Raw genomic sequence first — 22,157 nt, 5'->3', positions numbered from 1 at the left:
GTGCTCCAGTATGCATAACGTTGCACTTGTTTATACTAAATTTCATTTGCCATTTTACTGCCCATTCTTTGGAGAGGTCCTTTTGATTCGTTTTAACCACCCTGAACAATTCAGTGTCATCAACAAGCTTGGCCACTTCACTGCTCGCTCCTTACTCTACATAGTTTATGAACAAGTTAAAAAGCACAGGTCCCAGCACTGATCTTTGGTGGACCCCACTCTCTACATCCTTCCACTGGGAAATGCTTTATTAAGAATTGATGAGAAATTCAGATAAAAGGGGCAGGAGGAAAGGAGGAGGAAGAGAAGGAGGAAAAAGCAAAAGTCTAATGGAAAGAACATTTGAGAGACCAGAATGTCTTGCAGGGCTTCTAGTGTTTATTTTTTAAAATTAAGAAACAACAACAGAAAATTAAGGGAGATCCCCTTTTACTTACAAATTTCCCAGGTGACCCCGATGAACCTGGCGGGCCACGACCACCTGGTTCACCCTGTTAAATCATCAAAAGACAAAAATTAAAGCATTTAATGCTTCCTTGTTTCATCAAAGGACCGATGATGGCCATCTGTATATGATTTAAAGCAGCCTTCCCCAACTTGTCCCCCTGCAGACATTGTAAGCTACAACTCCCATCAGCCTGTGCTGGCTGGGGCTGATGGGAATTATAGTCCAAACCCTCTGAATGGGGGCAAGCTGGAGAAGGCTGATTTAAAAAGCAAAGAGAAACATCATGATATGAAGTGAAGGCACATACCTTCTGTCCTGGGCCACCTTTGGTTCCAGGCGTTCCTGGCAAGCCCTATGAAACAAGAAAAAAAAAGTTTTTTATTGTATGATAATTTCATATTTATTATCTCATATTTCTCATTTTGTCTGGCTTGGGGAGTGCTAGTTGCAAGATCCAGATCCAGAGAGAAACTCCTCCTGAGAGAAAATGGGTGATGCATTACCACGAACTAGATAAGCCATGGGTCGTTCTACAAGCAGAGTTCAATCAGCACATGGTAAACATAGTTAAAAGTTTTTAATTTTTAAAAAACAAAAATATTAAATCATACATTACTGGACAGAAAACAAATGTCCCTCTAACTGAGGACTGTGATGTTCCTGTAAGTTAGCATCTGTAAATATGGTAAGTACGGGTCTATTGGGTGATGTATGGTAATTGACTGAGAGAGAAAGGGGGAGTACATGGGTGAGAAGCTGAAGTGTGCTGGATGATGATTGGCTGAGTGGCTGGCTGGCTGAAGGTATAAATGGAGGTTTGTGAGTGATGAAGGGAGGTCGGTTGGAAGGTGGGAGAGAGAGTCGGTTAGAGAGAGGTTGTTGAGTGGGTTGGCAGAGTTCTGAGGGACGTTTGGATTGGATTTGGCTGATATTTAAAGAGGATATATATGAACAGAAACATAAAGAGTAACCATATATGAAACCATACGCTTGTGAAACATTCCTAAAGTAATCTGGTTATTTCCTGTTATTAGTAAATAAATACTTCTTTGGTTTACCAAAGGCCTGATCCTTGGCTGGGGAATATACAGACCAGAAGGGAGGGCAAGGTAATTACCAAGGCTGAACAGAAGCAGTATCTAATGGTGGCAGCGGTGAAGGGAGAAATAGTAACAAGTCAAGTATCCAGAGCAACCCAGAGTTGTATGCTTTTTATATAAAGATACAAGGGGGTTGGGAACAGCATAAGCACGCAGTCACAAAAGTAACCAGCTAGAGAGAGACTCAGGCAAAGTCTCTGGGAGTATTGGTTACAGGACGTGACTGGTGGTGTTGCCTAGCAGTGGGATCTAGTGAGATCTGTGCTAGAGCGGAGTGAGAAACCACATAAAGGGCAGTCCGGACTGGTGGTGTCCCTGGTGGTGCCTAGTGAAAGGCAGTAGCCACAAGCAGGTGGGAACCTGACAGGGAGAACCAGGGAAGGGCGTCACAAGGACCCTTACAGTGATTGCTTTAATATCTAACAAAAGGAGCCAGCCTATCACTGTGGCAATTCTTGAGAATTCCCAGTTCCCATTTGCAGCTGCATTAATCCAATTAACCTTAACATTTCAACTACAGTAAAAGCTTTCCTGAACCAATCCATAATATATTATTGCCTATTAGATTTCCAATTTTTTGGCAAATTGCAATCTTTACTGTTACCAACACATTTTTAATAAGAACCTTTATGATTACACAGGTAAGAAGATTGTTTGTTTCTTTAAAACAAAATATAGCACCAGCCATTTTTCACCGATGGATAAATTGACTGGGCTGATTCTAAACTAGGAAGGTTGCTAACCTACCTTCAGGTGATATAACAACATTATTTTAAAATGACATAATACTGACTTCCGGGAAGTGGTGCTGGCTGGTGGTTGTCTCTGAGGGAGCTCTGCCTCAGAGGAAGCTTTTTTCAGGTTAAAAGCCAGCCAAGAGGAATCTTGGACTGGCTTAAATGTTCTCCAAGGTATAGGAGAACCGATCAGATCTTCCACAAGACTTCGTTGAGCTGTCGGCGGCTGGAATTGATCAGGAAATTCCTGAGATAAGAAGGCAAGCCGATCGGCTGAAGACGGAGTCAGGAATTCCACGCAAGCTGAACTGGAATAAAGCGAAGCGTTTTTTCTTCTCTCAAAAAAAACGTTCTTAACCAGCGAGCCCACTTCTGCCTAAACCTTATCATTCGGCTTAAATTACTGCAATAAAAGGGATTTGTTTATGAATCAGCAATTGAGAAACCTGGGTGAGTCATACTTTTTCTCTTTTAAATATAATTAAGGAAGAAAGAAAATATAAACAACTTATATACTTTTTTTACGACAAAAAGCTGGCTTGAATTTGGACTTTTAAAGTTTAAAAACGGATGAGAGGTAATTATTATATTTTGGACTATTTTTCTCTTTGGACTATTTCTTGTTGGATGAATCCGCTGCTCGTATATGCAACTAATTGTTTAGTCTTGGCAACCAGAATTGTTTTGCATTCTTGGAAGCAGATAAGGACTGTGTTGTGCTGGCTGGATTTCAATAATAGGCCTGGAATATTAACTCTTCTTTTTGGTGGAGGGAAAAAAAGAAAAGAAATAGACTGCCCTTAGGTTCTGAAACAGTGATTAATATTAGAAATTAAAGGCCTCTTTTTGAAAATGACAACTAAAAAAACAACCAAGGCCCAGGGGCGAAGAGGTTCTATTGATACACAGGAAGAGGATATACCCCCAGAAATGTTTCAAAAAATAATGGAAGGGATTAATGCTATAAAACAGGAAATGAAACAGGAAATGAAAACTGAATTGACAGATATAAAAGACTATATTAAAACACAAGTGGATGAGATTAAAGGGACAATTGGGCAAATAAAGGAAGATGCAAAAAATACTAAAGAAAAGGTACAAACCTTGGAGAATAGAACAGATATACTAAATCTGGAACTAGAAAAAAATTTGGACTATTTAGCTGTGACTGAAATGAGAAATAAAGAGCATTGTTTGAGATTCCGTGCAATCCCTGAGGAAACAGGTGAAGACATTAGAGATAAAATTGTTAATGCTTTAGTAAAATTTCTGGACTTGAATGAAGATAGGATGGAATTTGAAATAGACAAAGTTTATAGAATTAACTCCAGATATGCAACAATGAAAAAAATTCCAAGAGATGTGCTTGTTCATTTCGTAAAGAAGACGACCAGAGATATGGTTTTACAGCAACACTTTAAATATACCTTTAAAATTGATGGTAAGTAAATACTGGTGATGAAGGAAATTCCTATTAGACTTTTACGTAAGAGAAAAGAATATGCTTTCCTTACAGAAAAACTTAAGCAATGCAAAATTCAATTTAGGTGGGACGTTCCAGAAGGAGTGATTTTTACATTCAGACAACAGAAATACAGACTGAATACTGTTCAAAAAGCAAGGGACTTCTTGAGAAAAGCTTCAAAAGATATGGAAGAAGATAAACTCAAAGATATGGATATAGTTCCTGGGAAACAAAGTCAACAAGGATATGCAGAGGAGAGGAAGGAAGATGATGGATCAAAAGGAGCATCAGGCAAATTTTAAAATACACGCTTAATGATGGATTACAAATACCTAACTTGGAATATAAATGGAGCCAACACGGCGCAGAAGAGAAAGAAAGTGTTTCATTATTTGAAAAAATTAAAATTGGATATAATTTGTCTACAAGAAACTCATATTCAGAAGAAAGATTCCAAATATTTGATTTGTAAAAATTTGGGTGAAGAATTTATTTCAGCTGGACCAAAAAAAAAAAATGGAGTTGTTCTCTATATTAACCCACAATTGCTTCCTAAATTGGTATTATTGGACGATAGTGGTAGATTTGTGGGGGTTGAAATTACTTTACAAGGTACAAACATTTTGATAGTGGGTATTTATGCCCCCAATGAAGATAAAACAAGGTTTTATACAGGACTTATGGAAAAATTGTCAGAGTTTTCATATGAGCATTGGTGTGTCATGGGTGACTGGAATGGGGTAATCTCACCAAAAATTGATAGGCTTTCTGAAAAAAATATCAAAGAGACACAAGGTAAATTACCGAAGATTTGTTTTGAACTCATGGAACATTTAGAATTGGTGGATACCTGGAGATATATAAATGATAATGCAAAGGAATTTACTTATTTTTCAGAAAGACATAAAACATTTTCGAGGATTGATATGATTTGGATGTCAAAAATTTTAGCGAAGGATATTTTTAAAATGGATATATTACCAAAAACTTTTTCGGACCACAATCCTGTGATATTAACTTTAAAAAAAAAAAATCTTGGATTTAGATGGAGACTAAATGAATCTTTATTACAGAATGATAAAGTAGTACAAGAATGTAAGAAGAAATTAAAGGAGTTCTTTGAATATAATTTATATAAAGGAACAAGTGAAAATATTGTTTGGGATACTAGTAAGGCATTTATGAGGGGATACTTTATTAAATGTAATTCTGAATTAAAAAAAAAGAAACAACAGAAAATGCAATTAATTTTGGAAGAAATAAAACAAAAAGAGGAAGAATTGAAAAAGAATCCAGCTAAAGTTTCTATTGTAAATCAAATTAAAATGTTACAGAAGCAAGTATCAATGTTGACAGTTAGAGAAATTGAAAGGAAATTAAATTTTGCTAAACAAAGGACTTTTGAATTTGCAAATAAACCTGGGAAATGGTTAGCATATAAATTAAGAAAAGAACGTCAAAAAAATATTATTTTAAAGATACAAGAAGGAGATGAGACGCTGACAGATAATGTAAAAATCAAAAAGATTTTTCATCAATATTACTCAACATTGTATAAGTGTCAAGAAATTCCATCTGAAAAAATAGAAGAGTATTTATCTAAACAGAATTTGCCGAAAATTACAGATTTTCAGAGACAAGTTATTAATGGCCCTATTACGTCAAGAGAGATATCTGAAGCTATAAATAAAATTAAATTAGGAAAGGCGCCAGGACCAGATGGGCTATCTGCAATGTATTATAAATGTTTGGAGGAAGAACTCTTGCTACCCTTACAGTCTACAATGAATTCTATTTTGCAAGAGGGAAAGATACCGGATAGTTGGAAAAATGCTAATATAACATTAATACCTAAAGAGGACCAAGATTTAACTAAAACAAAAAATTATCGGCCAATATCTCTACTGAATAATGACTATAAAATTTTTACAATGATTTTGGCTGAAAGATTGAAAATAATATTGCAACAATTTATTCAGGAAGATCAATCAGGGTTTTTACCTAAAAGACAATTACGTGACAACGTCAGGAATGTTTTGAATGTGTTGGAATATTTAGAACAACGAAATGATAAACAAGCAGCTTTGATTTTTTTAGATGCTGAAAAAGCATTTGATAATTTGAATTGGAAATTTATGTTCCAGGTTTTGGAGCAAATGGATTTTGGAGACAACTTTATAAAATGGATCAGATCGATTTATACATCACAGAAGGCCCAGATAATTGTTAATGGAGACTTAACGGATTCATGTGAAATACAAAATGGTACAAGACAGGGATGTCCATTATCTCCCCTTTTATTTATTCTGGTTTTAGAAGTGCTGCTTAGAGATATAAGGCAAGATAAAAGGATTTCGGGATTAAAAATAAAAAAAGAGGAATATAAATTGAGAGCATTTGCTGATGATTTGATAATTGTACTAGAAAACCCTTTGGAAGGAATTCATATATTGATGGACAAATTAAAAGAATTTGGACCGTTAGCAGGATTTAAGATCAACAATCAAAAAACAAAGATGTTGGTGAAAAATTTAACTTTAAGGGAACAGAAAGAGTTAATGGACAAGACAGATTTTACAATAGAAAAAAAGTTGAAATATCTAGGCATCATCATGACAAATAAAAACTCAAAGCTGTTTCATAATAATTACGAAAAATTATGGACAGAGATTAAGAAAGACTTGCTAAGATGGGATAAACTACAACTGTCATTAATGGGTAGAATATCTGTGATAAAAATGAATGTATTACCGAGAATGATGTTTCTGTTTCAAACAATACCTGTAATATCCTCTGATTTACCTTTTAAACAATGGCAAAAAGATATTTCTAAATTTGTATGGCAAGGAAAAAAACCAAGAGTTAAATTTAAATTACTTCAAGACGCTAAAGAAAGAGGAGGACTGGGATTACCAAATTTGAGACTTTATTTTGCTGCCTGCTGTTTAGTCTGGATAAAGGAATGGATCTTATTGAGGAATAAAAGACTATTGGATTTGGAGGGCCACAATCTGAAGTGGGGATGGCATGGATATCTATGGTATGACAAAGTAAAAGTAAACGTAGACTTTAACAATCATTTTATAAGACGTTCTCTGTTGAAAATATGGAATAGATACAAACCAAGGTTTTATTCGAAAATACCATTATGTGTCTCAAGTCAAGAAGCGTTTTATAGAAGAGAAATGTCTGGAAAAGAGAAATGGTTAACTTATCAAGAACTATTAGAAAATGTACATGGAGAATACACAATGAAAGAGAGAGAACAATTGATAAAGGAAGGATATAGTTTTCATTGGTTTGCCTATTTACAATTGTTAGAAAGATATAAAATGGACAAGAAAATGTATGGGTTCGAAACAAGTAAATCTGATTTTGAAATAGGTTTGTATACAAATGATGAAAACATAATTGCAAAAATGTATAAACTTTTATTGAAAATGGATATGGAGGAAGAACAAGTAAAAGAGTGCATGGTAAAGTGGGCAAAAAATTTTGGTCATAACATACAAATGGATCAATGGGAAAATATGTGGAAAAAAGGCTTGAAATTTACATTATGTTATAATCTTAAAGAAAATTTTTATAAAATGATGTACCGTTGGTACATGACTCCAGAAAAGCTGTCAAAAATGTATAGTAATGTCTCTAATGTTTGTTGGAAATGTAAACAACAAGAAGGATCTTTTTATCATATGTGGTGGTCATGTAAAAAGGCGAAATTATTCTGGGCACAGATAGGTAGGAAGATGCAAAAAATTTTAAAGATAAATATTCAGTCAAAACCAGAATTTTTTTTACTGGGTTTTATGGATAAACAAATAGAAAAGAAATATGGAAGAATATTATTATATATGATTACGGCAGCAAGATTATTATATGCACAAAAGTGGAAAATGGAATCAATACCAACAATGGAAGAATGGCTACTGAAATTAATGGACTTAGTAGAAATGGATAAATTGACGTGTTTACTTAGAGAAAAATCGACAGATACATTCCTTAAGGATTGGAAGCCTCTCTTAGACTTTTTGTCGAAAGATCAAAATAAAATGATGATACTGGGATTTGATGATTAATTAAGACAGCTTATGGAGAAAAGGGATTCTGTATGTACATATTAAGGGACAGGTTTGATGTATATTATATACTTATAGCTGATCTGTGACAAATCGGAAGTCAACCATTTTATTTTTATTTTTTGTTGTAGTATTGTTATGTTTTTTCTTACTTTGTTTTGTTTGTTTTTTGGAAAAATTTGAATAAAAACTATATAAAAAAAAAAAAAATTCTTAAAAGTTGTTTATATTGCTGCAACCTGCCCTAGGATCTTCTGATGAAGGGCAGGTAAAAAATACCAGCATTGTCATCTTTCTTTTTGTGATGATAAAAAGTGACATTATTTAACGCTTAAAAAAAAAAAAAAAAAAAAATGACATAATACTTACTGCTAATCCCCGGTGGCCGGGGGGGCCTGGAAGACCTGGTAGCCCTGCACTTCCCTATGAGACAGAGGAACAGCTATTAATGGAAGCCTGGAAAGAATGAAGCGAATATTAACAGACAGCTAGATGGGACACAGTGGTAGCGCTGATTATTTTTTCCTTAAACTTAAAGAATTGTAGGAATTCAACTGGAGTCTCCAGGCTCACAGAGGGGATCATTATTTTACTACTTATACAAGGAGGAGATTCACAGGATTTCACTGTGATTTCACCCATCAAAGGTTCATACCAAGATCTCTTTGCAACCTAAAGACTGTGCTGGAACTCAGGTTTGAATCTCACCCATGACATGAAGTTGCTAAGCGGCCATAGGCAAGTGATTCTCTCTCAGCCTCACGCCCCCAATTGTGAATATGATGGATAGTAATACTGACTAACCTTGCAGGATTGTTGTAAGAATTACACCTAGATAATGCATGTGAAGCACTTTGAACCGTTGAAAGCACTACACAAACATTATTGATTTATCATCATTATTACTTAATGTAAATTATTGTGTTTTAATTATGAATAATGCCTATCTTATTATTTTAAAATATTGTAATAGTACTACCAAAATGAATTGCTTATTTAGATTGTTATATTATGTATGAACTGAATTGGTATTAGACTCTTCATTGTAATAACATGTATTTTCATTGTTGTATTGCTTTTCTTGTGTCATGAGACACTTAGGGCACATTTATGTGGAAAAATAAAATAACAATACTGCTGCCACCAGTAAATGGACATAATCCCACAGCCCCTTTGTGGCCTAGGACACAACTGTTACCAAAGTAGGAGAGTTGCAACTTTGGGTGTTGCCAAGCAACCACAAACTCCATGGTATCTGTGCAGCCTAACAACTACCAGAAGGGCAACACAGGCCCTGTGTTGCTTCACAACAGCCACAACCAGGAGGGAAACTCAGTAGCACAGGACCATTCAGATGTGACATGGTCTCCAACTGGGAGTAAGACTGGGAGCAGGCCTCAAGGGGTAGCAGTACCCCAAAAAATATTGAGGGCAGGAGTCACAGAAGAGAACTTTGTTCCATACGTTAGATTTCTGAAGGAAAGAAAATATATATTGGGGGAAGATCAGCTGACTGGACAGGTGCAGGGGCTTTGCCTCGTCACCCATCCCCTAGTGATCTCTTTGATCCCAGGTGCTTTCAAAGTCAGCAAAGTCAGTTCCTATAATTTTTTTTCTACAGGGATGTTGCAGAAGGGTGTGTGTGGACAATTGGTGTTTTCCAAAGAAGTCATGGGTTGGCCCCACTCTCCAGCAAACAGAGGAGAATGCGTTCCATGCTCAACTATCTTTGCTTTGCACTTCTTCAAGATATTTTCTTACCTTCACCCCAGGAATGCCCGGAGTGCCATCTTTACCATCAATCCCAGGAAGACCCTACAAGAAAAGGGGGAAAATAATATTGTTTCTGGATTACTATTAATGGCCATGGGTTGCATCCAATGCTAATCCTACTCAGAGCAGACCCATTGAAGTTAATGGACACGGCTTACATCGGCCCATTCATTTAAATGGGTTTACTCTGAGTAAAATTTAACTGAATGCAATCCCATCTTTCAGTCAGTTTGGAAGCTGATCTTCCCTACCTAGGAAATCAAGCAAGCTTCCTTCCATCTTACTCCCCAAAACACCACTGGACTCCAAGACGGAGATCAGAAAAAGGCGATACTTACCCGTCCCCCCTTCGGCCCCATTCCTCCCTGAGGGCCGCTGAAACCACGAGCACCCTAAAAAGTAACCAAAAAACACCCATTGTTAATATACCAAGAACATGAGAACCAAAAAGCTCCCAGTGAGCCTCTGGCTACGATGTCTACACTGACTGTAACTCCCCTGCCCCCTAGATTGTTGTTGTTGTTATACAGTAGGGCCCCACTTTACAGCGCTTCGCTTTACAGCGTTCCGCTAATACAGCGGTTGTCAATTGCAGAAAGGCCCCGCTCCTACGGCGCTTGTTCCACTTTTACGATGTTTTTTGGCCGTCGGGTGCCATTTTGGTCAATGTTAGTCGATGCGTTCCACTTTACAGTGGTTTTCACTTTACAGCAGGGGTCCGGAACGTAACCCGCTGTATGAGTGGGGCCCTACTCTATGCCTTCAAGTTGATTACAGGCATGTTCAGGGTAGTATGGCTGTACAAGATATTTAATCTAGAGAAAATCAGAGGTTGGCTTTGGACTGCAAGAAGGAAGGGAAGCTCCTGTGGCTTTCACTTCCTCTGGGGTTCAAGAAACTGAATGTTGTACAGGAAACAGAAAGCAGAGCTGTGAATTAATGCTACCGATAGCAATTAGCTAAATATAACCTCCGTCTGCATATGCCTACCAGGAGTGAGGAAGAAATATCACTATCGCTTTCGTGCCTTGTGGTAGCTTCTAGAAGACTCCTGTTGGCTGCTCTTGGAATCAGGATACCAGACTAAACTGATTTTATTCCAATCCAGCCAGGTGGTTCTGTTGGAATCAGAATACCAGACTCAATAGATCTTATTCTGATCTATCCAGGCAATTCTAATGTTTCAATATAAAAATGTTTCAGAAGTTCCAACGCATGTATTCCCTCACAGAGGCAGAAGCCTGGGAGGGAGGACTGAAGGAACACAAGACAGCCCTTCAGGGCCAGCCCTACGATTAGTATAGGGGTTGCCAAGCTTTGCGGGTTGTGGGTGTATTTGCAAACCAGAGAAACTGTCATGGGCACCACACATACACCACAACTGAGCACACATCATGACCTACTCTACTGGCTGCAACAGATTTCATTTTTTCCCCAGGACTAATTGCAGCTGGGGGAAGGGGAGGCTGTTGGCACCGGGGAAGGCCTGCAGGGTACCCATGGGGCACCACCCTGGCAACCTTTGTATTAAGCAGTGAGAAGTTGAGGGTTAGTGAGCAATGGTGTAGTGTTGGAAGACAGAAGTGCACACTGCCCACCCAAGGCAAGCCTCCTTCCCCTCCCCCAGTTATGGTGGGGCACATTGGTCAATTGCCAGTACTAAAGTAAGGCCCTATGCGCACCTTACATTTAAAGCAGCATCGTGCCACTTTAAACAGTCATGGCTTCCCCCAAAGAATTCTGGGAACTGTAGCTTATTAAGGTGCAGAGAGTTGTTAGAAGACCCCGATGTCCCTGAGAGAGCTACAATTCCCAGAGTCCCCTGGGAAGAGGGATCGATTGTTAAACCACTCTGGAAATTGTAACTCTGTGAAGGGAATATGGGTCTCCTAACAATAGTACTTTAAATGTATGGTGCAGATGTGGCCTAAGATTCAACTGTTAATCCAGTCAGCTTTTGTACTTGGAGTAAGAGGAGAGCTGGAGCTTTTTTTGTGATGGTATTCACTGGTACATAGTACCAGCAACCATTTTATGCTGACACCCACAGCTGTTTTATCAAGGTATGAGTCTGGGCACCTCATATCTCTCTCTCTCTCTCTGTGTGTGTGTGTGTGTGTGTTTGTGTGTGTGATCTCTCTCTCTCTCTCTCCCTCACACACACACACACACACACACACACACAAGCACTGAGGATAGTGATATCTTGTTCTTCACCTCAAGCAGCAAAAGATCTTAGGCTGGCCCTAGAGAGTCTGTGTGTGCAAGAGAAGGAGAACTTTGGATTCCTAATACGATTTAAGACTTCAGGTTTCCCCTCTTCAGCTACGGCAGGAAGACTGGAATCCACTAATCCTTTTTGTACTGAAGGCAAGTCAGTATGAATATTCGTCTTGGTGATGGCTGAGTTAATGAGCGAGTCGTTGGGGGAACCAAATGATGGAGGGAGCTGCAGTTTGCTGAAGTTCCGCCCCAGTCAAATAAAGGGGGAAGGGGCAGCACTCTTCAAAGATCACGATGGTGTGCGGGGTGGGGGGCAGGACAAAGAATTCCTCCCTGCAGGTTCTTGGAAGAATTTCAAAAGCAATTTGAGATGCAGCACAGGGTTTTTGGGGTAGGGGTGGGGGCATAGATTACAAAAATGAGATTTACAGAACTAATTCTAAGTGAAGAATTGGACATGCCTTCCCCCCTCTAAGAGGCCTAGTTCCAAACGAATTTTTGTGCCTATTATTCTTGTTGTCTGCATCCAGGTCCCACCATCATGCCAAGGATGGCTCAGATTCAGACAACTCACAAGTCATTCCACTAAGGGAGAGAAAACCATCAGTAGCCCCCTGCTGCATCATCTCTATCTGAAGGCATAGTTCTTCCATCAACCTCAGACTGTAGAAATGACTCCCCTGTAGCTTCTCCGGCTCCACAGCCATGCAGGAAGAATCAACTGTGGGCTCTTTAAAGATTTCAGATGCTCTCAGCTAGGGATAGGGGAGACATTCCATTCGGTTCGCATTTAAAGATGAATGAATCAAATTGGTATTTTCCAAAACAAGATGAGAACTGAACCACAGCCATCCTTCAAAACTTATCCAGATTTTGCAATATAGTTCTCAAACCAAACAATGTTTACAAAAATGCAGATATTAGGGGAAATGTGCATGAAACTAGATATATCAGTGAAAATAACATACAAGATGAGAAATCGTTTGCAAAAATATGTACGTTAGTCAAAACTGCATACAAAAATGTGTTTAGTGGGAGAAATTCGCAATAAAATACTGATGAATTTTCATGAGGATTTTTTTTTAAATCACAAATACCTGAAGAAATGTGGAGAACTGAATGCATGAATGGAAAAATGAGTAACTGAGAGAGCTGAAATGGACAGATTCTTCCATCCCTACTCTCCGCAGGGGATTTTGGGGCGGGGGAACCAGTGGAAGGGAAGGGCTTAAGCCTTCAGATGATTCTGGGCCTTTGCTGAGACAACAGCGTCCAAAGCTGAGCCAGCAGGGTGCACCTTGAGCTGCCCAGGGCCTGGCATGGCCATCATTACCCCAGCAAGCCCCAGCGGAACCAAATACTTATGGCGCCAGTTTGAGACATTTTTGCTGCCTGTGCAAGCAATGTTAAGAGGAAGAGACACAACTCAATGTCAAAGCCCATGCCTTGCATGCAGAAAGTCCCAGGTTCAATCCCTGGAATTTCCAGGTAGGGCTGGGAAAAACATGTCTGAGAGAGCTACCACCAGTCAGTGTGTAGCCAGTACTGAGACAGATGGCCCAGTGGCCTGGGACTCAGAAATAGACAACTTCCCATGCTTTTAACATGTTATATCACACTTGTAACTAGGGTTGCCAGGTTCTTGGCCTGAGACTGATCCTGTATCTTTAGAAGGGAAAGTCAGCCAAGTGCAGGTGTTCTTGCAACCCTGTAATGGGAAAAACCACAAGGTGGGATTCTCCCTTCCCCCTGCACAACTTTTAAAGATACAGAAGGCCTCTTGGTTGCCAGGCCCAGCCTCCAAGAGGTCTTCTGTATCTTTAAAAGTTGTGCAGGGGGAAGGGAGAATTCCACCTTGTGGTTTTTCCCATTACAGTGTTGCAAGAACACCTGCACTTGGCTGACTTTCTCTTCTAAAGATACAGGCTCAGGCTCAGGCCATGGACCTGGCAACTCTACTTGTAACCCTCCAAACCGAATGCAACCCACCAAACATGTTTTGTGGCCTGTTGCATGGTTGAGACACAAAAAAATGATGAGCATCCAAACAAACCTAAATAGAAAAGTGAATAATCACAAGTTGCTGGCAATTATTTTTTTTAAGCCTAGTGTTTCAGCCTGCATGTTTTCTAGGCTTTCATCATGGGCTGTAAAGCAGGAACAATACAGCACAAAGAAAAATATTTTAAAACCAATACAAATAATTTTTTCAGTTAGTCATGACCTTGCAAAAACAAGGAATAAAATAACATCTCTAAATCCCATACTTAATAGCTTAATTTGAATTAGCAACACTGGGTTATGATTTTTACAATGTATTTAACTACCGTAGGTGCCTTCAGCTGATAATCTGAGGCATTAGAAGAAAAGATTGAATGCATTGCCAGAGATCTCTGAAGTTTGTTTTCTCATTCTGAATTAAGTATATTAAATTATTTACATCTTTTTTAAAATGTTTAATTGTTTGAAGACGGAAACACACTATTTATTTATTTATTTATTATTTTATTTATATCCTGCCCTTCCTCTCAGCAGGAGCCCAGGGAACTTTAAAAATTTTTTTAATTCATTGCCAGCATCTTGTGATCTGTCACATGTCTGGCAAACCACAGTCCCATTCCCTCCTGAACCCTCATCAGCAGAATGTTGATGTTTTCATTGTTAATTGTGTTTCATGGGAAGCAATTCAGAAACAGGCCAAGTTCAAGGTTCAGGTTCAGGTGTACAAAGCCCTACACAGTTTGGGACCAGGATACCTGAAAGATCATCTTACTCCTTACATATACCCAGTGGATCACTGTGCTCTGCAGGTGAGGACCTCCTGCAGATACCATCTTATCAGGAGGTCTGTTCTGCATAACATAGGAAACGGATCTTTACTGTGGTGTCATCTACTCTTTGGAATTCCCTCCCCTTAAATATTAGACAGGTGATATCTCTGTTATCTTTTCAGCACCTACTAAAGACTTTCCTCTTTCAACAAGCCTTTTAAGTAGAGACCTTATCCCAGTCTGCATCTGTACTGGAACTGTTTTTTTTTTAAGGTGTTTTTAAAACTTTTTTAAAAAATATGTTTTTCAGATGTTTTGCTTTAATGTTTTAGAGTCTTTTTGACATTTTAGAGTGCTTTTAGTGTTTTTGTTTGCCGTTCTGGGCTCCTTCAGGGAGGAAGGGTAGGATGTAAATTTAATAAATAAATAAAGAGATGCACCTTATGAGGGGTTACCCTTTGTAATACTGAAACTATTTGCCTTCTGATAGGGGTGGTGTGTCGGGAGCATGTTACACTATTGTTCCAGTGCTGGCAGTGCTGGTGGAGACTTACAAAGTGGTAAAATGGCCTGGGCTCACCATCACCAAGCGACCTCCTGAACTCTTGTGTTCTGTTACAACCTTTACGCAAACCAAGAATAGCCTCTTAACCATCTGTGCCCCAAATGAGGCCAACAGAGCATTCAGACATGCCTTTCTATGGATGATCCTCCCATTCGGCTTACCAAAGCCCAAATCCAAGTGTCTTCTTGTAGCAGAGTAAGATCCCTTCTATTGAAATTGTGTTTTGAAGGCCAGGGATAGGGCCAAAGGGGTTTAATTAAATGGCGTTTGAGATCCATCATGGTATATAGTACTTAAGTGCTGGATGAGAACCCAAACGAACCATGTTTAAATCCTCCCTCAGGTGCATAACTCATGTTGATCCACCAACCCAACCTACCTCGCAGAGTTCTCATGAGGATAAAAGGGGGAAGAACTACATACTCGGCTACTGTGAGCTCCTTAGAGGAAGGTGGAATATAATTAAAATATATAATACATAAATTAATGAAATTGGGGTGGGGGTTGTAAAAAGGTTATTGTCACATGCCCTTGAGTTCCTGGGATAGGGCAGCGTTGGGGGGACATAAACCAAATTAAATAAAATACAGTTCAAATGAGCACCCTCCGCATGGAGCTGCTTAGTGAAATGTTTTACTCACAAGGTCTCCCTTCTCGCCAGCCTGTCCTGGAGGTCCCCTGGGACCTTCTTCACCCTAAAACAAACATTTTATGGTTAAAAGAAAAAATGAGAGAGACAGAGAGAGAGAGAGAGAAACGCATTTTCAAGCATTTGTCATGGTGATTCCAGATGGGGCCTTAATATTGCAAACAGGTTATGGAGTCCACTGGCAACAGGAGTTCTAAAAAACAGTAACAATAAATCAGATTTTCCCTGGAAAGGAAAAGGCCAGATTAAAGGGGAGGGAGAGGATATGAGCTGGCCTTATTAATGCCAATGACCCTGTGTGGATGCTGCAAAAGCTTTGCATCCCTGAGGCACACTGATCCACAACACAGACACACCTGTCTGGAAGCTCCCTAAGAATCATTTTCAGAGAATATAGACTCCCCTATACAGATCCCTCTAATGTCCCTGCAGGGTGATTCAAATTGTTTGTAGAGAGAGAAAGAGAGCAGGGAAGAGACATTCAAGAGGCAGCTGGACAGCCATCTGTTGGGAATGCTTTGATTTGGATTCCTGCATTGAGCAGGGGGTTGGACTTGATGGCCTTAGAGGCCCCTTCCAACTCTACTGTTCTATGATTCTATGAGTTTATGACTCCATGGCTGCCTGTGTGAGAGATGCTTAAAAGCATTTTTATATCTGTCACCTCTCTGCGATGAGAGAAAGCCTTTTTGAGTGTTAATCTTGGTGATAGTGGACTATTACTAATATTAACTATGAGTAAACCCATCTTAGGCAGCCTTTGTCAACCTCCCACCCCCAATGCTTTGGACTACAATTCCTATCAGCTCCAGCCAGCACAGGGCACCAGGAGGAGAGCCCACATGCTATGTTTCCATATGCCCCACCAAAAGAATTGTGAACTCTGATAGACAACTCTCATCTTTTGAGAATGGGGCAGTGTAGTTCTGCCATCTCTATGTGCACTGAACTGGGTGTAAACCCCATTGGACACAGTGGGATTCGATTCCAAATGAACATGCATTGGATTCTGCAGTAAGTACAAGCGGTCCAAACAAAAAAAGGTTTCTGGTTTTTTTTAAAAAAAATCCCACCTTAATCACAAACTTACTTAGGCAAGCCACTGTCCCCTTAAGGGCCAAGTCATCTTCCCCCACATCTATGATATAGGGACAATACTGACCGACCAACATCAGGCTGTTCATAATTTCATCATTATTCCTCACTTTTCTGCCACAACAATCCAAGTGGCTTACAAAGATATAACAAAATATTATTCTAAAAAAATTAAAACAGATATCCACTAAGAATAAAAACACAGAAAAACGTCAGCAGTTAAAGGACCAAAAACACCACAGTGGGAAATGGCGGAATTAGCTCTGTTTGGTCATCTTTCTGATGCCACAAGACTCTGCAACAGGCTATCCATGTTAGTGTGTTGCAGAGTGTGGAGGAAGAAATTAATAGGTTAACCATAGATCAAACATAAAAATTGAGAGGGAAAGTTAGCTGAACTCATGTACAACACTCGAGCTGAGAATTTGAAATGCACAATGTAAGTGCAATGATTTGTTTAGACCACTTTTAGTGTTTTTGCAGCCACCAGATCAAATTGTCCCTATCGGAAAGGCCATTATTCTAGTTAAGAAATAGCTGTTCCCTGCATAGCATGCTGCATTAATCCATACTCACAAGTTCAAGAAGAGAGCAGGGCATAATTGTCTTTTTAGCATCACTTATGAATGCTTCTTTCAGGGCCAGCAACTCCTGCCATTTGCTTTTAGCATATGCTGTCCAGTGAAGCAAACAGCCTGAACCTGGAATTTGGGGGAAGCTGCCTGGAGTGAGGGAACTGATCTGCTCTCCTCTCCCCCTCCTGGGACATCTGTTCTGGTTCTTCTCTAAGGAACCTCCCCCAGCAAAACTAAGGAAGGGTCCCTTCCAGGGTCCATCCAGAATGTCAAAGGGCTCAAACATGGAAACACAGAGAATGTGTAAAATGGAAATGGACTGCCTTCAAGTTGATAGCACAGTGGGGAGGAGAGCCTGGCTGGGAGTCCAGAGTCTGTGAGTTCAAATCCCCACTCGTGTCTCCTGGGTGTCAAAGGCCAGCTAAAGATCACCCTCACAGTGAGTTGCTCAGGGGTTACGTGCCCTGTCACCTGTGCAGCCGTGGGCAAGCTGCAGAGTCCCAAGGAGCCCAGTGGCCCCCCAGCTGGCAGCTGCGAACAAGAAAGGGGCTGGCTTGTGCAGTTGTGGCAAGCTGAGCAGGCCCTAGCCAGCTGGGGAGGACTAGCCAGAGGGAGGCAATGGGAAACCCCCTCTGAATACCGCTTACCATGAAAACCCTATTCATGGGGTCGCCAAAAGTCAGGATCGACTTGAAGGCAGTCCATTGGTTAACCAAAAAAGCAAAAGCAAAAGAGAAAGGAAAAATAAAGGTGTTACCGGCGGCCCTGCAGCTCCGATGGTTCCAATCATGCCTTTGTAACCATGGGGACCCTAAGAAAACACAGATGTTCCATGAAATTGCATGCCACTAAACGTCTATGGCAAACCATACATTCCTTTTCACAACATCTTTCACCTTAAGTCAGTATTGTTACTGCACCATCCTTGCTACAACACTGGTCACGGTGTAACTCCTGGCACCATCACAAGCTTAAAGGGGCCATTGAACCTGCTCTGGCCCAGGTTGCATGCAACACTAAGCTGGACTAAGGCAAGAATAAGGAAGCATTATGGTTGCTTTGCTTCTTACCCCCCCCCTCCTGCTGTACTACCTGGAGCTAAGTCATCGTGTGGCTTAGTATTATGTGCAAACCCAGGCTCATGGTTTGTCTCACTCCCAGCAAACCATGAGCTGTAACCCAGGTTTGTTCTTAGCTTACCACTCAGGGTTTCTGGGAGCAAGACACACCACAAGCCTGAGTGTGCATGAAACGCTAAGCCAAACCATGGTTTAGGTGTCGGCAGTGCCAGGTTTGAGGGAACTTTAGAAAAGGTGCCTCCATGGGGTCTTGGTGCCACCTAGTGGATCCCCTACTGCACTGCACCAGCACATTCCCCGCCACCCCAATGCATTTCACCACCAGTAAGCGCAGCAGGTGGTGGCAGACAAGGCTCCCACATTCCTTTTGTCTGTCTTACTAGGGCCAGCAGGGGGTGTGCTGCCAAGCATTGACTCAATTAGCAGAGTGGGGCCCACTGGGGAAATGAAGTTGGATTATGGCCATAGCCTCAGCTGGTGCTTCACAGCAGACTAACTGCCAACAATGTACAACAATGGGAGGGAGGGGGAGAAAAAGGGATGCCTGCAATGCTGCCTGGCATTAGCCTGGTGGGCCCTTCTGAGGTCTGTGGGCCCCGATGTTTGCCTGAGCGCCAGCTGGGTACCAACACCAGGCCTGCAAATCACTCCTCACAGGATTTTTTTATTTTTTTTGCAATCTAATCTTGAATATATCTAACAGCTGGCCTTTTAACATTGGTGAGTGATGTAGGGTATGGGTGCATGCAAAGATTCCTAGACCACATTCACATCAGATATTTATTCCACTTTAAACAGTCAAAGAATCTTGGGAAGTGTAGTTTATGAAAGGTGCTGAGTGTTGTTAGGAGACCCCTATTCCCCTTACACAGCTACAATTTCCAGAGATCTCTCGGCAGAGGGATCAACTGTTAAACCACTCGGACAGTTGTAGCTATGTGAGGAGAATAGGGGTCTCCTCTCAGCTCTCAGCACCCTTCCCAAACTACCCTTCCCAGGTTCCTTTGGGGGAAGCCATGGCTGTTTAAAGTGGAATAACAGTGGAATAAATGTCTGGTGTGAATGTGGCTTCAGTAAACTCTTTGGGTTCCAATGGCAACCCCCCCCAATGAGATGGTGACATCATCAACACATTAACCATTTCCCTTCTGTCTAGTGTACCTACCATCTCTCCTTTAGGGCCCTCCATTCCAGGATATCCCCTGAGACCTTGGGGGCCCTGGGAAAGAAAAGCAAACCAAGCCAGGATTAATTAACTTGCCTCTCTTCTGGGTGAGGCCATATCCGGTAGCTAAAGCTGGTCAAATTCCTCACCACTACCACCCCTATCTGTCGTTTTAAAAAACATCCATCCATGGATGAAGTGAGGGAAGTCATTATCCAAGAAAGATTAATCACCAGCTTTCTCGCTACCACCACCTTTTCTCTCTGATTCACTGATCATCACCTAATGCTAGTATTTCCAGCCCAGAACCCCATTCAGGACATTAGTTTAATGATAACATTAACTGAAAGACCCATAGCATTTTTTTACTCAAGCAAAGATAAAAATTCCACTAGCTCCCACAAAGAAGTCCTGCCTATTCACTCCTTCTTATTGTTGTTATGTGCCTCCAAGTAGATTACGACTTATGGCGACCCTATGAATCAGCGACCTCCAAGGGCATCTGTCATGAACCACCCTGCTCAGATCTTGTAAGTTTAGGTCTGTGGCTTCCTTTATGGAATCAATCCATCTCTTGTTTGGCCTTCCTCTTTTTCTACTCCCTGCTGTTTTTCCCAGCATTATTGTCTTTTCCAGTGAATCCTGTCTTCTCATTATGTGTCCAAAGTATGATAAACTCAGTTTCATCATTTTAGCTTCTAGTGATAGTTCTGGTTTAATTTGTTCTAACACCCAATTATTTGTCTTTTTTGCAGTCCATGGTATCCGCAAAGCTCTCCTCCAGCACCACATTTCAAATGAGTTGATTTTTCTCTTATCCGCCTTTTTCACTGCCCAACTTTCACATCCATACAAAGAGATCAGGAATACCATGGTCTGAATGATCCTGACTTTGGTGTTCAGTGATACATCATTGCATTTGAGGACCTTTTCTAGTTCTCTCACAGCTGCCCTCCCCAGTTCTAGCCTTCTTCTGATTTCTTGACTATTGTCTCCATTTTGGTTAATGACTGTGCCGAGGTATTGATAATCCTTGACAAGTTCATTGTCCTCATTGTCAACTGTAAAGTTATATAAATCTTCTGTTGTCATTACTTTAGTCTTTTTGACGTTCAGCTGTAGTCCTGCTTTTGTGCTTTCCTCTTTAACTTTCATCACCATTCGTTTCAAATCATTACTGGTTTCAGCTAGCAGAATGGTATCGTCTGCATATCTTAAATTATTGATATTTCTCCCTCCAATTTTCACACCTCCTTCATCTTGGTCCAATCCTGCTTTCCGGATGATATGTTCTGCATACAGATTAAATAAATAGGGTGATAAAATACACCCGTCTCACACCCTTTCCGATGGGGAACCAATCGGTTTCTCCATATTCTGTCCTTACAGTAGCCTCTTGCCCAGAGTATAGGTTGCGCATCAGGACAATCAGATGCTGTGGCACCCCCATTTATTTTAAAGCATTCCATAATTTTTCATGATCTATACAGTCAAAGGATTTACTGTAATCTATAAAGCACAGGGTGATTTTCTTCTGAAAATCCTTGGTCCGTTCCATTATCCAATGTATGTTTGCAATATGGTCTCTGGTACCTCTTCCCTTTCTAAATCCAGCTTGGACGTCTGGCATTTCTCGCTCCATATATGGCGAGAGCCTTTGTTGTAGAATCTTGAGCATTACTTTACTTGCATGGGATATTAAGGCAATAGTTCAATAATTACTGCATTCCCTGGGATCCCCTTTCTTTGGAATTGGGATGTATATGGAATGCTTCCAGTCTGTGGGCCATTGTTTAGTTTTCCGTATTTCTTGACAGATTTTTGTCAAAATTTGGACAGATTCAGTCTTGGTAGCTTGTAGCAACTCGATTGGTATGCCATCTATTCCTGGTGATTTGTTTCTTCCAAGTACTTTAAGAGCAGCTTTTACCTCGCATTCTAACATTTCTGGTTCTTCATCATATGGTTCCTCCGTGAATGAATCAGTCATCTTGTCATCTCTTTTATAGAGTTCTTCAGTGTATTGCTTCCATCTTCCTTTTATTTCATCTCGGTCAGTCAGTGTGTTCCCCTGTTGATTATTCAACATCCCTACTCTTGGTTTAAATTTCCCTTTCATTTCTCTAATCTTTTGGAACAGGGCTCTTGTTCTACCCGTTTTGTTGTCGTCTTCTATTTCTATATAGTAACTATTGCAATAGTTCTCTTTGTCCCTACGTACTAGTTGCTGTATTGTTGCATTTAGGGTTCTGACTGTGTTTCTATCTCCTTTTGCTTTTGCTTTCCTTCTCTCTTTTACCATTTTAAGAGTTTCTTCAGTCATCCATTGAGGTCTTTCTCTCTTTTTAACAAGAGGTATTGTCTTTTTGCATTCTTCCCTGATAACGTCTCTGACTTCAGCCCATAGTTCTTCTGGTTCTCTGTCAACTAAAT

The 22,157-nt window shown here is 40.3% G+C and overlaps 1 protein-coding gene across 2 annotated transcripts in view; it reads right to left on the bottom strand.

Annotated features, from left to right (window-relative positions):
• Nucleotides 1–22,157, bottom strand: part of COL9A2 (collagen type IX alpha 2 chain) — an 85,295-nt gene that overhangs the window by 26,957 nt on the left and 36,181 nt on the right. For both annotated transcript variants that reach the window (XM_061597573.1, XM_061597574.1), the window contains 8 exons: nucleotides 19,725–19,778; nucleotides 18,238–18,291; nucleotides 15,803–15,856; nucleotides 9,941–9,994; nucleotides 9,591–9,644; nucleotides 8,199–8,252; nucleotides 756–800; nucleotides 438–491 (listed from right to left, as the gene is read on the bottom strand). In XM_061597573.1, coding sequence (XP_061453557.1) covers nucleotides 438–491; nucleotides 756–800; nucleotides 8,199–8,252; nucleotides 9,591–9,644; nucleotides 9,941–9,994; nucleotides 15,803–15,856; nucleotides 18,238–18,291; nucleotides 19,725–19,778 — 423 coding nt within the window. The remainder of the gene's footprint in view (nucleotides 1–437; nucleotides 492–755; nucleotides 801–8,198; nucleotides 8,253–9,590; nucleotides 9,645–9,940; nucleotides 9,995–15,802; nucleotides 15,857–18,237; nucleotides 18,292–19,724; nucleotides 19,779–22,157) is intronic.

This window comes from Rhineura floridana, chromosome 15 (genome assembly GCF_030035675.1).
Source record: "Rhineura floridana isolate rRhiFlo1 chromosome 15, rRhiFlo1.hap2, whole genome shotgun sequence".
NCBI lineage: Eukaryota > Metazoa > Chordata > Lepidosauria > Squamata > Rhineuridae > Rhineura > Rhineura floridana.
This window is presented reverse-complemented; position numbering and strand designations above follow the sequence as displayed.